At 38.9% G+C, this 16395-nt stretch overlaps 1 protein-coding gene across 1 annotated transcript in view; it reads left to right on the forward strand.

Annotated features, from left to right (window-relative positions):
- Nucleotides 1-16392, forward strand: part of LOC124394819 (telomerase protein component 1-like) — a gene marked incomplete at its 3' end in the record, with an annotated part of 35017 nt that extends 18625 nt beyond the window's left edge. Inside the window, exons 16-42 of the mRNA XM_046863295.1 lie at nucleotides 597-789; nucleotides 1514-1688; nucleotides 1963-2115; nucleotides 3382-3534; nucleotides 3584-3736; nucleotides 4110-4211; nucleotides 4515-4571; nucleotides 5081-5233; nucleotides 5448-5519; nucleotides 5616-5746; nucleotides 6327-6398; nucleotides 7195-7341; nucleotides 8388-8679; nucleotides 8983-9104; nucleotides 10123-10236; nucleotides 10490-10607; nucleotides 11187-11375; nucleotides 11469-11656; nucleotides 11775-11916; nucleotides 12686-12865; nucleotides 12982-13074; nucleotides 14561-14693; nucleotides 14884-15043; nucleotides 15681-15814; nucleotides 15894-15982; nucleotides 16068-16182; nucleotides 16373-16392. Of these exons, the coding sequence (XP_046719251.1) occupies nucleotides 597-789; nucleotides 1514-1688; nucleotides 1963-2115; nucleotides 3382-3534; nucleotides 3584-3736; nucleotides 4110-4211; nucleotides 4515-4571; nucleotides 5081-5233; nucleotides 5448-5519; nucleotides 5616-5746; nucleotides 6327-6398; nucleotides 7195-7341; nucleotides 8388-8679; nucleotides 8983-9104; nucleotides 10123-10236; nucleotides 10490-10607; nucleotides 11187-11375; nucleotides 11469-11656; nucleotides 11775-11916; nucleotides 12686-12865; nucleotides 12982-13074; nucleotides 14561-14693; nucleotides 14884-15043; nucleotides 15681-15814; nucleotides 15894-15982; nucleotides 16068-16182; nucleotides 16373-16392 (3650 nt within the window). The remainder of the gene's footprint in view (nucleotides 1-596; nucleotides 790-1513; nucleotides 1689-1962; nucleotides 2116-3381; nucleotides 3535-3583; nucleotides 3737-4109; nucleotides 4212-4514; nucleotides 4572-5080; nucleotides 5234-5447; nucleotides 5520-5615; nucleotides 5747-6326; nucleotides 6399-7194; nucleotides 7342-8387; nucleotides 8680-8982; nucleotides 9105-10122; nucleotides 10237-10489; nucleotides 10608-11186; nucleotides 11376-11468; nucleotides 11657-11774; nucleotides 11917-12685; nucleotides 12866-12981; nucleotides 13075-14560; nucleotides 14694-14883; nucleotides 15044-15680; nucleotides 15815-15893; nucleotides 15983-16067; nucleotides 16183-16372) is intronic.
- Nucleotides 16393-16395: the final 3 nt, after the last annotated feature.

Consider the following 16395-nt stretch of genomic DNA (forward strand, 5'->3'; position numbering starts at 1 on the left):
GGGGGTGTGGAGCTGATGATTCGCTGTGGCGCCCCCTAATGGGAGAAGCCAAAAGAAGAAAAAAGAAGATTTTTTTATTTTTACTTTAAACGTTACTTTGATCTTTTACTGTGAGCAACTGCAACCGAACAATTTCTCTATGGGATCAATAAAGTATTCTGATACTGATTTTAATAAAATCATCACTTAATCGCTGTTTATCACTTTTTTTTTTATTGAATTCTATAAGAAAATACAGTATGTTAACTAATAAATGGGCATAATGATTTTTTATGCTATTGTTTTGGAATATTCATTAAAATTATGCCAGAAAAGAACTCATTTTAATGTCATTAATTTACATAAATTATAATAAAAAAACAAATAATTGAGTAGTTCTTTGGATTTATTTTTAAATGATAAATAAATATGCAGCCCAGTCACTTACAATTCAATTGAATTCATTTGATCAATTCGATTCTTATCTCTGGTGCAATTTTAGTGTCTCACATCAATCACTTCACATGCATTTTTAAATACATTTCTTCAGGTCATATTTTCGTCACTTTGTCTCCTAAAACACCTTCGAATAATGACTTTGCTTTGTTCTTCTTCAGTCCGTGGTGGTGTAAACGTGAAGACCAGCAGAAAGGAAGTCCTGCGCAAGATTTTGAAAACGATCCCGAAGGGCAGGAGCTATAGATCTGTCGATTGGTCGACGGCGAATCGTCAGAGGCTCCGCACTACGCTGCGGGTTCCTTTCATCCGTGGGGTCTACAACTCAAATATCAGAATGCAACAGAAAACCAGGTCTGAATAAAATCTGTCTCTTTTTTTAATTGTAATTTGTGCTGTAGATAAAGGGGTGATTTCTCTGCTATACCTCTTCCTCTTCTTCTTCTCTCTGCTCCCTGTAGGGGTCACCACAGCGGATCATCCGTATCCATATCACTCTGTTCTCTTCATCTGTATCTTTCAATCCAACCACCTGCATGTCCTTACTCACCACATCCATAAACCTCCTCCTTTTCCTTCCTCTTTTCTTCTCTTCCTGGTGGCTCCATCCTCAGCATTCTCCTACCAATGTACCCCATGTCCCTCCTCTGTACATGTCCAAACCATCTCAATCTCACCTCTCTCACCTTGTCTCACTTGTTTCTAATATGTGAATGCTTGGTCTATTTGCACTTGTGTTTCTGCACTCCACATCTGTCTGTCTGTCTGTCTGTCTGTCTGTCTGTCTGTCTGTGTCATTTTTGTCAATGCCTACTGCAGGTTATTTGTACAAATGCATTTGGCCAAGTAGATTCATTGTACACTATAATGACAAAAGTATTGGGACACCTGACATGTCCAACCATGTTTGGTTCTTCCCTAAATTGTTACCACAAAGTTGGAATCACATAATTGTATAGGATTAAAATTGCAGTAGCTTCAGATGAATTAGGAGTTAAAGTGAACTCCTGATGAAGCATGAAACAGTAATTAAAAATACTTTTCTCTCTCTCTCATTCTCTCTTTCCGTTTTGCTCAGACTGGAAACTATCAGTCTGGAGCTGCTGCAGCGTTATGGTGAAGCCCTGGAAAATGCTATACAGATCTCCTGCAAGCACAACATCCCTCCTTTGTCAGGACACACACTCATCTTCTTCATGTCCTTTACTTCGACTACTGGAATGAAAGGCACTGATTTCTGCCTCCGCCCGAGACTTTAGACGGAAACGCGGAGAACACAAACCTATCGCCATCGGTAAGGAAACCTAAGGAGAACAGTACAGAAGTTAATACCATGGGCCACAGGAATTACCTCATCCAAAGCACAAAGCCATGCATAGACTAAAACATTCAAAACACACGAATCATGTACTTCTGTGGACCCTCGCTTTTATAATTCAACAGCTGTCTTGTTTCGTGTACTTTGTTTCGTCTAATCATACACACGTATTATTTAGATGATAAGGAGGTCGAGTTCTGTGTTTTTAGTTGATGGAGGTGTCATTGCTCCTGGCTATGATGGTCCGCTACTGCAGCGAGCACACACAGTTCGTCCTGGCAGACGAAGACGGCTTGCAGGAAATCCAGGTTGGGTCTGGTGGGCTTTTGGAGAACGTGAGAAGTGTGGCCAAGCTGATCGAGGTCAGTCTGTCTATTTCTTTATATTTAAACATTTTTGCATCTTTTTTTACCTCGCATTCTCTTCGCTAAGAACTACACTATATGGACAATAGTACTGGGACACCTAACTTTCCCAGCCACTTGTGGTTATTTCCCAAACTGTTATCACAAATACTGGTGTCTAAATGAATCTCCACAAGCACACTCCAAAACATTGTAGAACATCTTTATAGCAAATCAAGCATAAAAATCCACCATGATGCACACATCCGGCAATTAAAACCGTCCGTGTGGAAACATACAGTGCATCTGGAAAGTATTCACAGCACTTCACTTTATCCACATTTTGTTATGTTGCAGCCTTATTCCAAAATGGATTAAATTCAATATATATATTTTTTCAAACAATACCCCATAATGACAATGTGAAAGAAGTTTGTTTGAAATCTTTGCAAATCTATCTAAAAAATAAATAAAAAAGAACAAAAAAAATCACGTGTACATAAGTATTCACAGTTTTTGCTCAATACTTTGTTGAAGCTCTTTGGCATCAATTACATTTTTTTTAAGTTTGATGCTACAAGCTTGATAGACCTATTTTTTGGGCAGTTTCTCTTATTCCTCTTTGCAGAACTTCTGCTCTGGGGAGTATGTAGCTGTTTTCAGATATCTCCAGAGATGTTCATTCAGGTTCACATCTGGGCTCTGGCTGGGCCACTCAAGGACATTCACAGTCGTCCCGTAGACGCTCCTTTGTTATCTTGGCTGTGTGCTTAGGGCGTTGTCTTGTTGAAAGATGTACTGTCACCCCAGTCTGAGGTCCAGAGTGCTCTGAAGCAGGTTTTCATCAAGTTTGTCTCTGTACAATGCTGCATTAATCCTTTCCTCAATCCTTACTTGTCTCACAGTGGCTTCCATCTTGTCACTCTTCCATACAGGCTTGATTGGTGAAGTGCTGCAAAGATGGTTGTTCTTCTGTAAGGTTCTCCTCTCTCCACTGATTTCTGCCTCCGCCCGAGACTTTAGACGGAAACGCGGAGAACACAAACCTATCGCCATCGGTAAGGAAACCTAAGGAGAACAGTACAGAAGTTAATACCATGGGCCACAGGAATTACCTCATCCAAAGCACAAAGCCATGCATAGACTAAAACATTCAAAACACACGAATCATGTACTTCTGTGGACCCTCGCTTTTATAATTCATCAGCTGTCTTGTTTCGTGTACTTGTTTAGTCAAACACACGTATTATTTAGATGATAAGGAGGTCGAGTTCTGTGTTTTAGTTGATGGAGGTGTCATTGCTCCTGGCTATGATGATCCGCTACTGCAGCGAGCACACACAGTTCGTCCTGGCAGACAATGAAGGTTTGCAGGAAATCCAGGTTGAGTCAGGTGGGCTTTTGGAGAACGTGAGAAGTGTGGCCAAGCTGATCGAGGTCAGTCTGTCTATTTCTTTATATTTAAACATTTTTGTTCTTTTTTTAGATGATGGAGGTGTCATTGCTCCTGGCTATGATGATCCGCTACTGCAGCGAGCACACACAGTTCGTCCTGGCAGACAATGAAGGTTTGCAGGAAATCCAGGTTGAGTCAGGTGGGCTTTTGGAGAACGTGAGGAGAGTGGTCAAGCTGATTGAGGTCAGTCTGTCTATTTTTAATATATACTCATTTTGCATCTTTTCTGTTCATTTTTTGACCAGACTGCCATTAATGATGTCATTTTAATAATTTAGGATTCTATGTATATAATTATACCATGCTATGTCTGAATAGTGGATTCTGATTGGCTGGAAGGACGTGTGAGTTAATTCTGCATTCAATGACTCTTGGTGTCTTTTCTCTCTGTCAGGAATTTAAAATTTGCCTCAGAAGATGCTTCATGACCACTTCTTCTCCAAGCTTCTTGAGGAGAAAACAAAGGTTTTGACTTTGCATCGATATGAACCCTATCAATAATGAATTTTGAATTTTTATATCATGTTTGCATCTGTAATGTTTTTTTGTCCTTTAGGTGAATAACATCATCTTCCTGGAGGACTACATGTCTGATAGTATGACGGCGTTGATGTCGATTGAAAGATTTCGGAAGGCCTGCATCAGTAAACCGTTATTGGTGAACATTTCACCGATGACACGCTGGAGGTGAGAAGTAACAAGTACATTTTTCTGGTATCAGTTTTTACTTCACTATTTATTTTCTGGACAAACTTCTACTTTCATTTATTAAATGTTTTACACAAATGTTTTAGCGTTTATGCTGATGCGCCGATGCGAATCGGTGAATCTTACCATCCTAATATATGAAGATCTACAGTATATGGTTCCTCCCACACCTCGATAGGATGCTGTAACATACCATGTTCCCTTCACTTGAGCTAGGAGATTAAATGAATCCTTCTCTCTGTGCTTTGCTCAGACTAAAATTCTCAGTCTGGAGCTGCTGCAGCGTTACGGTGAGGCCTTGGACAAAGCCGTACAGATCTCCTGCAAGCACAACATCCCTCCTTTGTCAGGACACACACTCATCTTCTTCATGTCCTTTACTTGACTACTGGAATGAAAGGCACTGATTTCTGCCTCCGCCCGAGACTTTAGACGGAAACGCGGAGAACACAAACCTATCGCCATCGGTAAGGAAACCTAAGGAGAACAGTACAGAAGTTAATACCATGGGCCACAGGAATTACCTCATCCAAAGCACAAAGCCATGCATAGACTAAAACACATTTACTTGTATGGTGTTTGGCAGACTCCATCCTTAGTGGTTTATCTGATTCATACAACTGAGCAGCTATTGGGTTAAGGGCCTTGCTCAGGGGCCCAGAAGTGGCATATTGGTGTGGCTGGGATTTGAACTCATGACACTCTCATCTATTTAACTCGACAGCTGCCCTGATTCATGTGATTTTTAGTCAAACACGTATTATTTAGATGATAAGGAGGTCGAGGAGAGAGGTCACATGACTTGTTCTGTTTTTTTAGATGATGGAGGTGTCATTGCTCCTGGCTATGATGATCCGCTACTGCAGCGAGCACACACAGTTCGTCCTGGCAGACAATGAAGGTTTGCAGGAAATCCAGGTTGAGTCAGGTGGGCTTTTGGAGAACGTGAGAAGTGTGGCCAAGCTGATCGAGGTCAGTCTGTCTATTTTTAATATATACTCATTTTTGCATCTTTTCTGTTCATTTTTTTTGACCAGACTGCCATTAATGATGTCATTTTAATAATTTAGGATTCTATGTATATAATTATACCATGCTATGTCTGAATAGTGGATTCTGATTGGCTGGAAGGACGTGTGAGTTAATTCTGCATTCGATGACTCTCGGTGTCTTTTCTCTCTGTCAGAAATTTGAAGATTCCTCTCAGAAGGTGCAGCCAGACAACTTCTTCTCCAAGCTTCTTGAGGAGAAAACAAAGGTTTTGACTTTGCATCGATATGAACCCTATCAATAATGAATTTTTGAATTTTTTATATCATGTTTGCATCTGTAATGTTTTTTTTTTGTCCTTTAGGTGAATAACATCATCTTCCTGGAGGACTACATGTCTGATAGTATGACGGCGTTGATGTCGATTGAAAGATTTCGGAAGGCCTGCATCAGTAAACCGTTATTGGTGAACATTTCACTCGATGACACGCGGAGGTGAGAAGTAACGAAGTACATTTTTCTGGTATCAGTTTTTTACTTCACTATTTATTTTCTGCTTTATACTAAACATAACATTTAAAAAAAAACATTTATTTTTCCTAATATTGTAATAAATATTATATTATTAAATATTTTATTATTAAAATAAATGCTTTTTAACAAAAAAGAAAAAAAATTATTATTATTTCGATTTTTGTTATTTCTTGAAGTCCCTCTATTGGGTTGTATCGGGTTGTGGAAGGGTTGCTACCGGGTTTTCTGGGGAAAATGTCTATAGACACTGTGTATAATTTCAATTAAAGAGCCACAATCCACACTTGCATATGGCTCCATTCCAGGAATGCTGCAGGTTCAGCTCTTTATTAATTTGAGTGTTACTTTAAAGGAAGTAGGAAAAAGACCAGGTGATGGTGAGAACAAAGTGATTGCCTCTGATTGTCCTTCACAACCACTCTTTTGTTTTCCATCTTGACTTTTTTTTCATGTGTATAATTTTTTGTTTCTTCAGGACGTATGTGTTCAGTTCCATCGCTGTATTTGTATTTACTCTCTTCTTTTTTATTTTTACATTCAGAAATGCTTCCACGGACGCCTCAGATGATCCGAAATCAGTGAAGTTGTATGGCTTCAGTGAGCAAATCCTCAGGTAAGACATAATATTAATGAGTGATGATGATTGCATGCTACATGTACAAATATAAATTTGTGTTCCAGCAAGAATCAAGAAAAATGCAAATTTTGAACGTGTTTGAGTATTAAGTTTATCTATTATAAATATTCATAATGCTTAATGCTTAAACACGTTTAAAATTAGCATTTTGCCGGATCGCATGTTTGTTTAGTCTCCACCTCGCACTTTGAGCAAATTTTATTATTAACATTATTAAACTTTAAAACATACATAACAATGTCTGGGGTTTAAAACATTTTTAATCTGTCCCAGAAATAAGATTTGTTTTGCACATGCTTAAAAGCGCTAAAGAATCCATAGAGCTAGCTTTAGCTTCTAACCAGGATGTGGCTAGCTGCTAACCCTAGCACTATCAATTCTTTAGCATTTTATGTAGAGATTCAAATAATTTTTCTTAAAAGGATAAATGTGAAGTGAATGAATGAAGGATGGAAGGAATGAAGACATTTGTTAAAGTCTGCTGAAATAAATAGAGCAGTTCAGTAGATTATAGCTTTAGACAATTAAATATGTAAATGTACAGTAAACACACACACACCACTTTTATATTTATTTATTTATATTTTCAATAAAAATGGTCGAACAGAAATGTTCACTGCATTAATTAAATGTGCGTTAATGTGTTATTAACGGGTTAATTTTTACAACCCCAATATATATATATATATATATATATGTATATTGTTATATACATGTTGCACACTGTTTATATTTTTCCCTGCAGAGTCGATAATTAATCATTTTCCTGCAGTTTTATTTCCGAGTGCGGTTCCTCAAGACTTTTGGATCACGTGGAGCAAATGGACAAACTGCACAAGATTCCTCCTCCAACAGGATCTACTGCAAAACAGGAAAGAGCCGCTGACATCATGCCCCTGCCTGCAGTTCCTAAACTCAGGTACCTTCACAATCAACATTATTAACAATTAATGATCTGATGTTCTGGAAAAATATGTTGCTTATTATATCTGTTAAAATGTGTGACCAAAAAAAGACCCAAGTTAAGCTAAAATATGATACTAATAAAAACAAATATTGGGAAAAAGATGAGAGGATTATTTTAAAGCAGTAAGTCATAAAAATATGTAATTGAAAAAAAAAAAAAGAAGGAAATGTACATAAGACTATTAAATAAAAATTTAAACAAATTGAAAAAGCAGATGATGATCGATGATAAGGCTCTACATTTTTATATATTCACATAAGAAAATGTAAAAGAAAAAAGCTATTTTTTAAAAAGGGAAAAAAAAATTTTATTACAAAAATAACACCAAACTGAAAAATTATTTATGAAAGAAAGGAAGAAAAGGGAAGAGTAAGAAATAAATACTCCTAAATTCTTTAATTTCTCAAAAAAGTCCTTAAATTTCTTTGTTTTTGTTTATTAATTGATGACTTTAATTATTAATTATTGTTGCAATTTAATCTTAAAAAAAATGTTTTTAAATCTTATTTTTAAGGCCTCAGTTTTAATAATTTCTTTTGGTACAAATTTTACAATTATATTTAATTGAATTAAGATAAAATAACAAAATAAGATGAAAATAAGATATAATAAGTAATTATTAAGCTAATTTCATTTCATATAATCATTTCACTTCAAATTCGTAATTTTTATTTAAATAGGATATTGTTCCTAAGCAGTTTGACATTTTAATTTAGTTCCTATAAGTTTATCCCTAATGAGTAAGTCAGTGGTGACTTTGGCTAAACAAGAAAAATCTCCCTGAGATGATATGAGGAAGAAACCCTGAGAGGAACCAGACTCCAAAGTGAACCCATCCTCATCCTCAGCACAGCAGGTCCATTTATTACAGTTCCATGGTTGTTGAGGTCATGACCTGATCACTGATGGATATTTAGTTTATATTTAGTAGAAAGTTAATTACAGATCCTGGGGCAGTAAAACATCACCAGCGTGACGTCTCTGTGTTCCTGTGTCAGGTGGCGCAGCGTGCGTGTCTTCATCTCGTCTACGTTCAGAGACATGCACGGTGAACGAGACGTCCTGGTGCGCAGTGTTTTCCCGGAGTTACGCCGGCGAGCGGCTCCCATCTGCCTCCAGCTGCAGGAAGTGGACCTGCGCTGGGGCGTGACCGAGGCCGAATCAGCACGCGCTGCCGAGATCTGCCTCCAGGAGGTCTGTCGCTCCCAAGTGCTGCTGGGAATTCTGGGAGAGAGATACGGCCTGGTGCCGCCTCGGCCCTCGCTGCCTGACCTGCCTCAGTACAGCTGGGTAACAACTGAACAATACTCAATCTTTGTTTATAACATTCAGTAATGCTTTCTGAAGTCTTTCTTTCTTTCTTTCTTTCTTTCTTTCTTTCTTTCTTTCTTTCTTTCTTTCTTTCTTTCTTTTTTGTTTGCAGTTTTTTGTTTGTTAATAATACTTCAAAAATATAACTTGTGCATAAACAGATAAATAGTTTATAGTTATAATGTTTATAGTTTTTTAGTACAATTATTATAAAGAGATTTTTTTTTATTATTAATTTGATGTAGGAAGAGATTTATAGCTTGATATATTTCTGTGTGTCAGCTGAAATCGGCTCCTGGCGGTCTGTCGGTCACAGAGATGGAGATTCGTCAGTTTCAGGCCGTGTTTCCTGATTCGGCTCACAGCCGCATGTTCTTCTACTTCAGATCTCCTCAGTTTCTCAGGTAAAGACTCACAGTTTATCTGCTAACCTTCTAACCCTCACCAGAAACAGAACTTTGTTTCATGGTTTCACTGTAATTAACACACACAGAGGTCACACCGTAGTAAATATAATTAACAGACAGAGGCCCATTTCACTATAATTAATAGACACTGAGGCGACGCCCACTTCACTGTAATCAATAGACACTGAGGCGACGCCCACTTCACTGTAATTAATAGACACTGAGGCGACGCCAACTTTACTGTAATTAATAGACACTGAGGTGACGCCCACTTCACTGTAATCAATAGACACTGAGGCGATGCCCACTTCACTGTAATTAATAGACACTGAGGCGACGCCCACTTCACTGTAATTAATAGACACTGAGGCGACGCCCACTTCACTGTAATCAATAGACACTGAGGCGCCCACTTCACTGTAATTAATAGACACTGAGGCGACGCCCACTTCACTGTAATTAATAGACACTGAGGTGGCGCCCACTTCACTGTAATTAATAGACACTGAGGCGACGCCCACTTCACTGTAATCAATAGACACTGAGGCGACGCCCACTTCACTGTAATTAATAGACACTGAGGCGACGCCCACTTCACTGTAATTAATAGACACTGAGGCAACGCCAACTTTACTGTAATTAATAGACACTGAGGTGATGCCCACTTAACTGTAATCAATAGACACTGAGGCGACGCCCACTTCACTGTAATTAATAGACACTGAGGCGACGCCCACTTCACTGTAATTAATAGACACTGAGGTGACGCCCACTTCACTGTAATTAATAGACACTGAGGTGACGCCCACTTCACTGTAATTAATAGACACTGAGGTGACGCCCACTTCACTGTAATTAATAGACACTGAGGCGACGCCCACTTCACTGTAATTAATACAGTTCAGAGTTCAGAGTTCAGTACAGAGTACATCTCTTGCTCTGATTGTTTTCTGGTCACTTGTTTTTATTGTTGTTAGATTAAAAAGCTCTTCTTTGATCATAAATGTTTGTTTAGCTCAGTGCCTGAAGTTTGGAGAGGCGACTTTGCAGCTGAATCCGAGGAAACTGCAGCAAAAATGGATAAACTGAAGGAATGGATCAGAAACAAAGACTTCAGAGTGTCGCAAAAGTGAGTAGTGTATGATATATTCTGATTAGTTTATTAATAAAATATAAATGTATTCTCATTTACATTCCAGTCTCAAAGACACCATTATTATAAGTAAGTGTAGTAGATAAATTTATTCATATTATATAAGGGAAAAAGTCAGACAGTAATTTCCTTTATTCCTGCTTTAGGAGTTATTATTAGAGACTGATTAAAAGTTCTATGTTGGGAATGATGTTTTATGTAAATGAGCTTCTTCCCTCTGTATGTGCAGTTACCCGTGTGAGTGGGGCGGAGTCGTAGACGGAAAAGCGTACGTGAAGGCTCTGGAAGATTTTGCGAAGGCTGTGACTGAGGATCTGTGGTCTGCCATACAGAAGCTTTTTGTGGAGGTCAGACATCAAAATAAAAAAAAAAAAATAGACATTTAATTAATTCATTGATTCACTACAACCACATCCCTTTTTTAGATTGACAGTCAAAGGCCACGCCTCCTTAATTGAAATAAACAGACACAAAGACCAGACCTTCTCAACAGAAATTAAGACACAGAGGCCACACAGCTTAATCAGAGTGACAGTTACAAATGCCACACTTCATAACTAAAATAAAAACCCAGAGGCCACGCCTCCTTCAATTAATTGTAGACTCACAGGCCACACCTCCCTAACTGAAATGAAGACACACAGGCCACACCTCCTTCACTGAAATTAAGACACACAGGCCACACCTCCTTCACTGAAATTAAGACACACAGGCCACACCTCCTTGGCTGAAATTAAGACACAGAAGCCACGTCTCCTTAACAGAAACGAACAGACTCCAAGGCCACACCGCCTTAATTAAAATAAGTGGGCACAGAGGCCACGCCTCCTTTCACTCAAAATAAGCAGCTGTATGATCAGACAGCCGCCGCCATTTTACCATCTTCAGTGTTCATCTTTTCAGTGTCTCTTTTCTCTGATGCTCAGGAATCAGACGAGGCGGATCTGACGGCAGAGATTACAGAACAGGAAGTCCACCAGGACGCCCAGCGCCGGCAGTTTTGCGGCAGAGCCAAGCTGCTTTCAAAGGCAAAAGACAGAATCGAGGAATGTCAGCGGAAAGGCGGAGTTCTGCTGGTAGAGGGCGGGGCCGGGGTCGGCAAAACGACTTTCATGGTAACGGACTACGTTTTATTTATTGTGTACGGTAACTGATAGAAACAAAGACACAGTCAGGTCTCTTTCTCTTACTTTCTCTCTCTCGTTTAGGCTGCATTGGCTCACAAACTTCAAACTCCAGACAAGATAAAGAAAGTGCCCATGTGTGATGTCATATCCTATTCCACAGCCGCTAGCCAATCAGCTTCTGGGGTTGAGCCCCTCCTACGCTGCTTGGTCCAGTGGCTGAGAAAGAGGAAGCAGCAGGAGGAGGAGCTTCCTTCTAACACACCTTACAGGTGAAGTGACATTTACTTACACGTGAGGAGGATGTGCGGTTTGTCTCATTTTGTAGAATCTGGAAGTGGGATGAAAAATAACTACACACTATTGACATTATGTGGTGTGTATGAACAGAGATCTGCTGTCCGAGTTACTCACACACCTGAAGGAGGTGAAGAAAGGCCGATCTCTGGCGTTACTCATCGATGGAGCGGACCTGGTGCACGATGCCCGAGGGCAAAGAGTTTCCGAATGGATCCCACAACGCATTCCTAAGGTGTGGGAAAATATTATTCAAGGGATTTTATGCGTATATAATAAAACAATGAACAGCTGGATTTGTACTTTCCTATAGCATGCCAACATTTAGATAAATTTTACACTCAATTCAATTCATTCAAATTAAATGTTTAGTTTAATGCCTATAGGTTTATTACTTATAATTGTAAGTTTATTCCTAATGAGTGAGCCAGTGGTGACTGTGGCAAGGAAAAACCCCTTGAGATATCATGAGGAAGAAACCTTTAGAGGAACCAGAGTCAAACGGGGAACCTCATCCTCAGCACCGACTCTCTATTCATTACAGTTCCATCATTGTTGATTTACCTGATTCCGATATTAAAGTCCAAATCCATCCTCAATGTTCTTGATTTGCTCAGTAGCTTTGTGGATCTTTAGGCTGTTAATGCACAGTGGTCTCCAATTAAAGGGAACCAAAGCAATTTGTGGAAAGTGACCTTTTATTTGAAATAAAATGACAAGCGAGTTGTTTGTAATCAGATTTTTGACTCGTCAGAGTAGTTATAAACATGCCGTGTCTTTCATGCATCAGCTCCTTTTAAAGTTCATAGGAGGTCATCTAACCAAGAAACCATAATGTAACTCCTCTGTCCTGAAGACAGCTTTACCTCTGACTGCTACAAAGCACTGACACTGGAGACTCCTTCCCTGAATGTTAAATATGAATTCATCAGATATTTGTACTTTAAAGAGACGTATTTAAAGCAATATTAGACACTAAAATATGTCCCATATATATTTCTCAGGGTGTATGCCTGGTCCTGAGCATGTCTTTAGACTCGCCGCTCCGCAGCATTATAAGCGAAAACAAAAGCTGCATGTTGTTTCCGCTGGGGCCGTTACTGCTGCCGGACCGGAGAGAGATCGTCCAGAAGGAGCTGAGCGTGTACGGGAAGAAACTGAGCGACTCTGCTTTTAATAACCAGGTCTGATATGACGTTCCATATAAATAGAAGTACATGAAGGTTTGTGGTGTGTGTGTGTGTGTGTGTGTGTGTGTGTGTGTGTGTGTGTGTGTATACTGACACTTGTGTATCTACAGCTCCAGACTCTGCTGATGAAGAAGGGAGCTGTGAGTCCACTGTATCTCCGCTTGGCTTGTGAGGAACTCAGGAACTATGCTTCGTTTGAAAAGGTGACATGCTTGTTTCTGTTCATTGAGCACTTTTCCACCACAAGTTAAAAAAACTCCTTTAGGTTTTATAGTACACAAGTACTATAAGCGCTGTTAGAAAACCAGTGTAACATTCATGTCGTCACACTTCCTCAAGAAATGAGCCCATACATATCAGAACAACAGTGAAGATAAAGGAATATAACAACACATCCACACTGTGGTACAGATATTACATCATAAACAATAAGAAGAAACACTGAACTGAGGAGGAAAAAAAACACATCATAAGGAACTGCTTTGTAGTTCCTACAGGTTATATATGAAACCATGACAAAATTGGTTTCACTGAGCCCTTCATGAAAAACATCACATCTTCCAGCCAGGCTTTTATTAAGAGACAGATAGTGGATTTTCAGCAGAAATCTTCTGTGGACCAATAACTTTCAATGAGTGATCTGTTTTCTGTAACAGGAGCCAGAGAAAGTGATCAAATTAGCTTAGTGGTTAACACATTGGATTTTGAATTAGAAGGTCACTCGCAGCTACTCCTTGGACTCTGAGTAAAGCCTTTAACCCCATAGCTTTACAATTGTACGAATCAGATAAAAGGAAGTCGCTCTGGAGAAGTCCGTCTGCCAAATGGCATAAATGTAAATATTACATCACAAAGTGTAAAGAATTTATATATTTTTTTTTATATAACTGTCTGGTGATGTAAAATCAAATTTTCACAAAACTTACAGAAATCATATATATACTTATATGGGGAAAAAATTGGATATAAATCTATAATATAAAAGCTATAAAAGATAGATGGCAGAAAAAAACGCTGAGTTGTACGTGTATCTCAGTGGTTAACCGGATCAGAAGGTCAACAGTTCAAATCCCAGCATCACCAAGCTGCCACTAAGACCCTTTATCTCTCAACTGCTCAGTTTTAAGACATTCTGGATAAGAGGGTCTGCCAAACTGCCATAAATATACTGTAAAAATGTATATATAACGCATATGTACAGTTGTATGTACAATGCAGTGGCGTGTAACATGGAAGTGAGGCAGTGAAAAGCTATTAATATAATAAATATTTATAACGCTAGAAAGTCATTCATTGCTGTGAATGTAAATGTAAAATGACGTATAGAGCATGAAAGGATGCAGGAAGCAATAGTAATCCTTTCTATTGATATTGGTTATTACTGTGACGTCGTCGTCATCATCATCATCATCATCATCATCATCATCAATTCAAATCAGTTTTAGCACATGTTTAATAAAGATGTCTCAAAGATTTACAGAGATAAAGTTGTATAAAAGTATGTATCTATCAGGATTTTTTATCAAGGAAAAACTCCCTGAGGTGGCATTAGGAAGAAACCTTGAAAAGATGATGTCATCATTGCTATAATGAATTGTATGAACATGCTTGTAATTGGTTTGTAATAGGAAACATCACTTTCCAGAAAAATCCTGATGTTTCTTTTTCCAATTTCAAATCATGATCCAGATGACGGAGAACCTGAAGTGTCTCCCGGCGTCTCTGGATGAGCTCATTCAGCATGGTCTGATCAGGCTGCAGTCTCAGTACCGAGGAACCGGACTCAACTGGACCCTGGCTGCTCTGGCGGTCAGCTCTACTGGTAAAGCTGATCATCATCATCATCATCATCATCATCACCAGATTCATCACTAATACCTAATAAACAATAGATTAAGAAGCACTTATGGATGTGATTCTGATTGTTCTGTCTTTTAAACCAGAATGAGGCACTAAATTGCCACTAAATCAGTGGTAAAAACATGCTGTTTGTCACTTGTCCCTAAAAACAGGTCTGAAAGACAGCGATCTACACTTCCTGTTGAACCTGTGCACTGATCTGAGCTCCACACACACCCCGCTGAACTGGCAGGAAGTGATGAAACTTGCCAGGAACCCTAAAACCAGAGTGCCCATGGCCACGTTCTCCCAGTTGGCTCGAAGTCTACAGAGGTAATTAACATGTTGTGATAAGGTTCTGAGTAAGAAAAAAAAATAAAACAGGGTATGATCTTGTAGTAGCGCTCTGACAGAACCCTGTACAACACTGTTCTGATGAATCAAAACCCGGAATCACAATGATCTTTATTATAGTTATCATAAGAACCTTTTCTCTGAACTCTTAGGAGATCTAGAACTGTGTAAGGTTCTTTGGTTGTTCCTTTGATGGAACCCATGAAGGTTCTACATAGAACCCTGAATGTTTCAGAGTGAATTCAGAAACAATTCACAGTAGAAGCTTTAAAGGATTCTACTTGCGCTATTTTTATTTAAATATTTATTTATTATGCTTAGAGCACGTAGTTAATCAATGAAGCCTTTAAAAATAACATTTTGAATCTCATCTTTCTATCTGGATGTTTGTTTAAGCATCTATCTGTCTATCATAATGTCACTATGCCTAGCTGTCTCTCCGAACATGTATACATCTGTCTGTCTGTCTGGATGTCTGTCTGTCTGGATGTTTGGATGTCTTTCTATCTAGATGTACGCTTTGTCATTTGTCCTTCTAAATTAATTAGTAAACCATATTAAAACCCATTTTTGAAGAGTCTTAAGGTTCTTGAAGGTCTGTACTGTTTTGCCGCAGTCTGATCGGGTCGTCTCTGTTTGTGGATCCGGATCCGTCCTCGGTTCTCATCAATCCGGATGTGAAATCGGCGTTCGAGCGACTTTACCTCTCCGATCCGGACGACAGAAGCAGATCGCACATGATTCTCGCAGGTACGAGAGCTTTTTATATTAAAGTTTTCACAACCTAATAAAAATGATCATAATAATAATGTGTATATGATTTTTCCAGCTTACCTGTGGGTGCGGTCAGATCCTCACGGACACGACACGTTCCTGCACTGTGACCCGGACTCACTCACACAGCTTCCTGCTCATCTGGTCAGTGTTACTTCCTGCTCGCTTACTAAATTCACCTTTACCTTTATTACAGAAAATCTCACCCTGTTCTTGTTTTCGTCTACAGATGAAATGTGGTCATCGGGAGCCGATGCACTTCCTGCTTTGCAGTTACTACTTCCTGTATGCTAATGTGCGTCATGGGCTCCTGCCCAGCCTCATGGAGAATTACCATTTATATGGTAGGATTTTCAATCAGTTCTTCTGAGTCTTATATCAATACACACCTTTAATATTAAGCCATGGTCATGTTTTCATTCACAGATATAAATCTGATATTTGAAGACGTGTGTGTGTGATATTGCTCTGTTTCTCATACAATAAACACCTGGCTTCACCCTTTCATCTCTTTTTTTTTCCATTTCATAATAGAAAAGATTTATGAAGTGGACAAA

The sequence above is a fragment of the Silurus meridionalis genome, chromosome 12 (assembly GCF_014805685.1).
Source record: "Silurus meridionalis isolate SWU-2019-XX chromosome 12, ASM1480568v1, whole genome shotgun sequence".
Lineage (NCBI taxonomy): Eukaryota > Metazoa > Chordata > Actinopteri > Siluriformes > Siluridae > Silurus > Silurus meridionalis.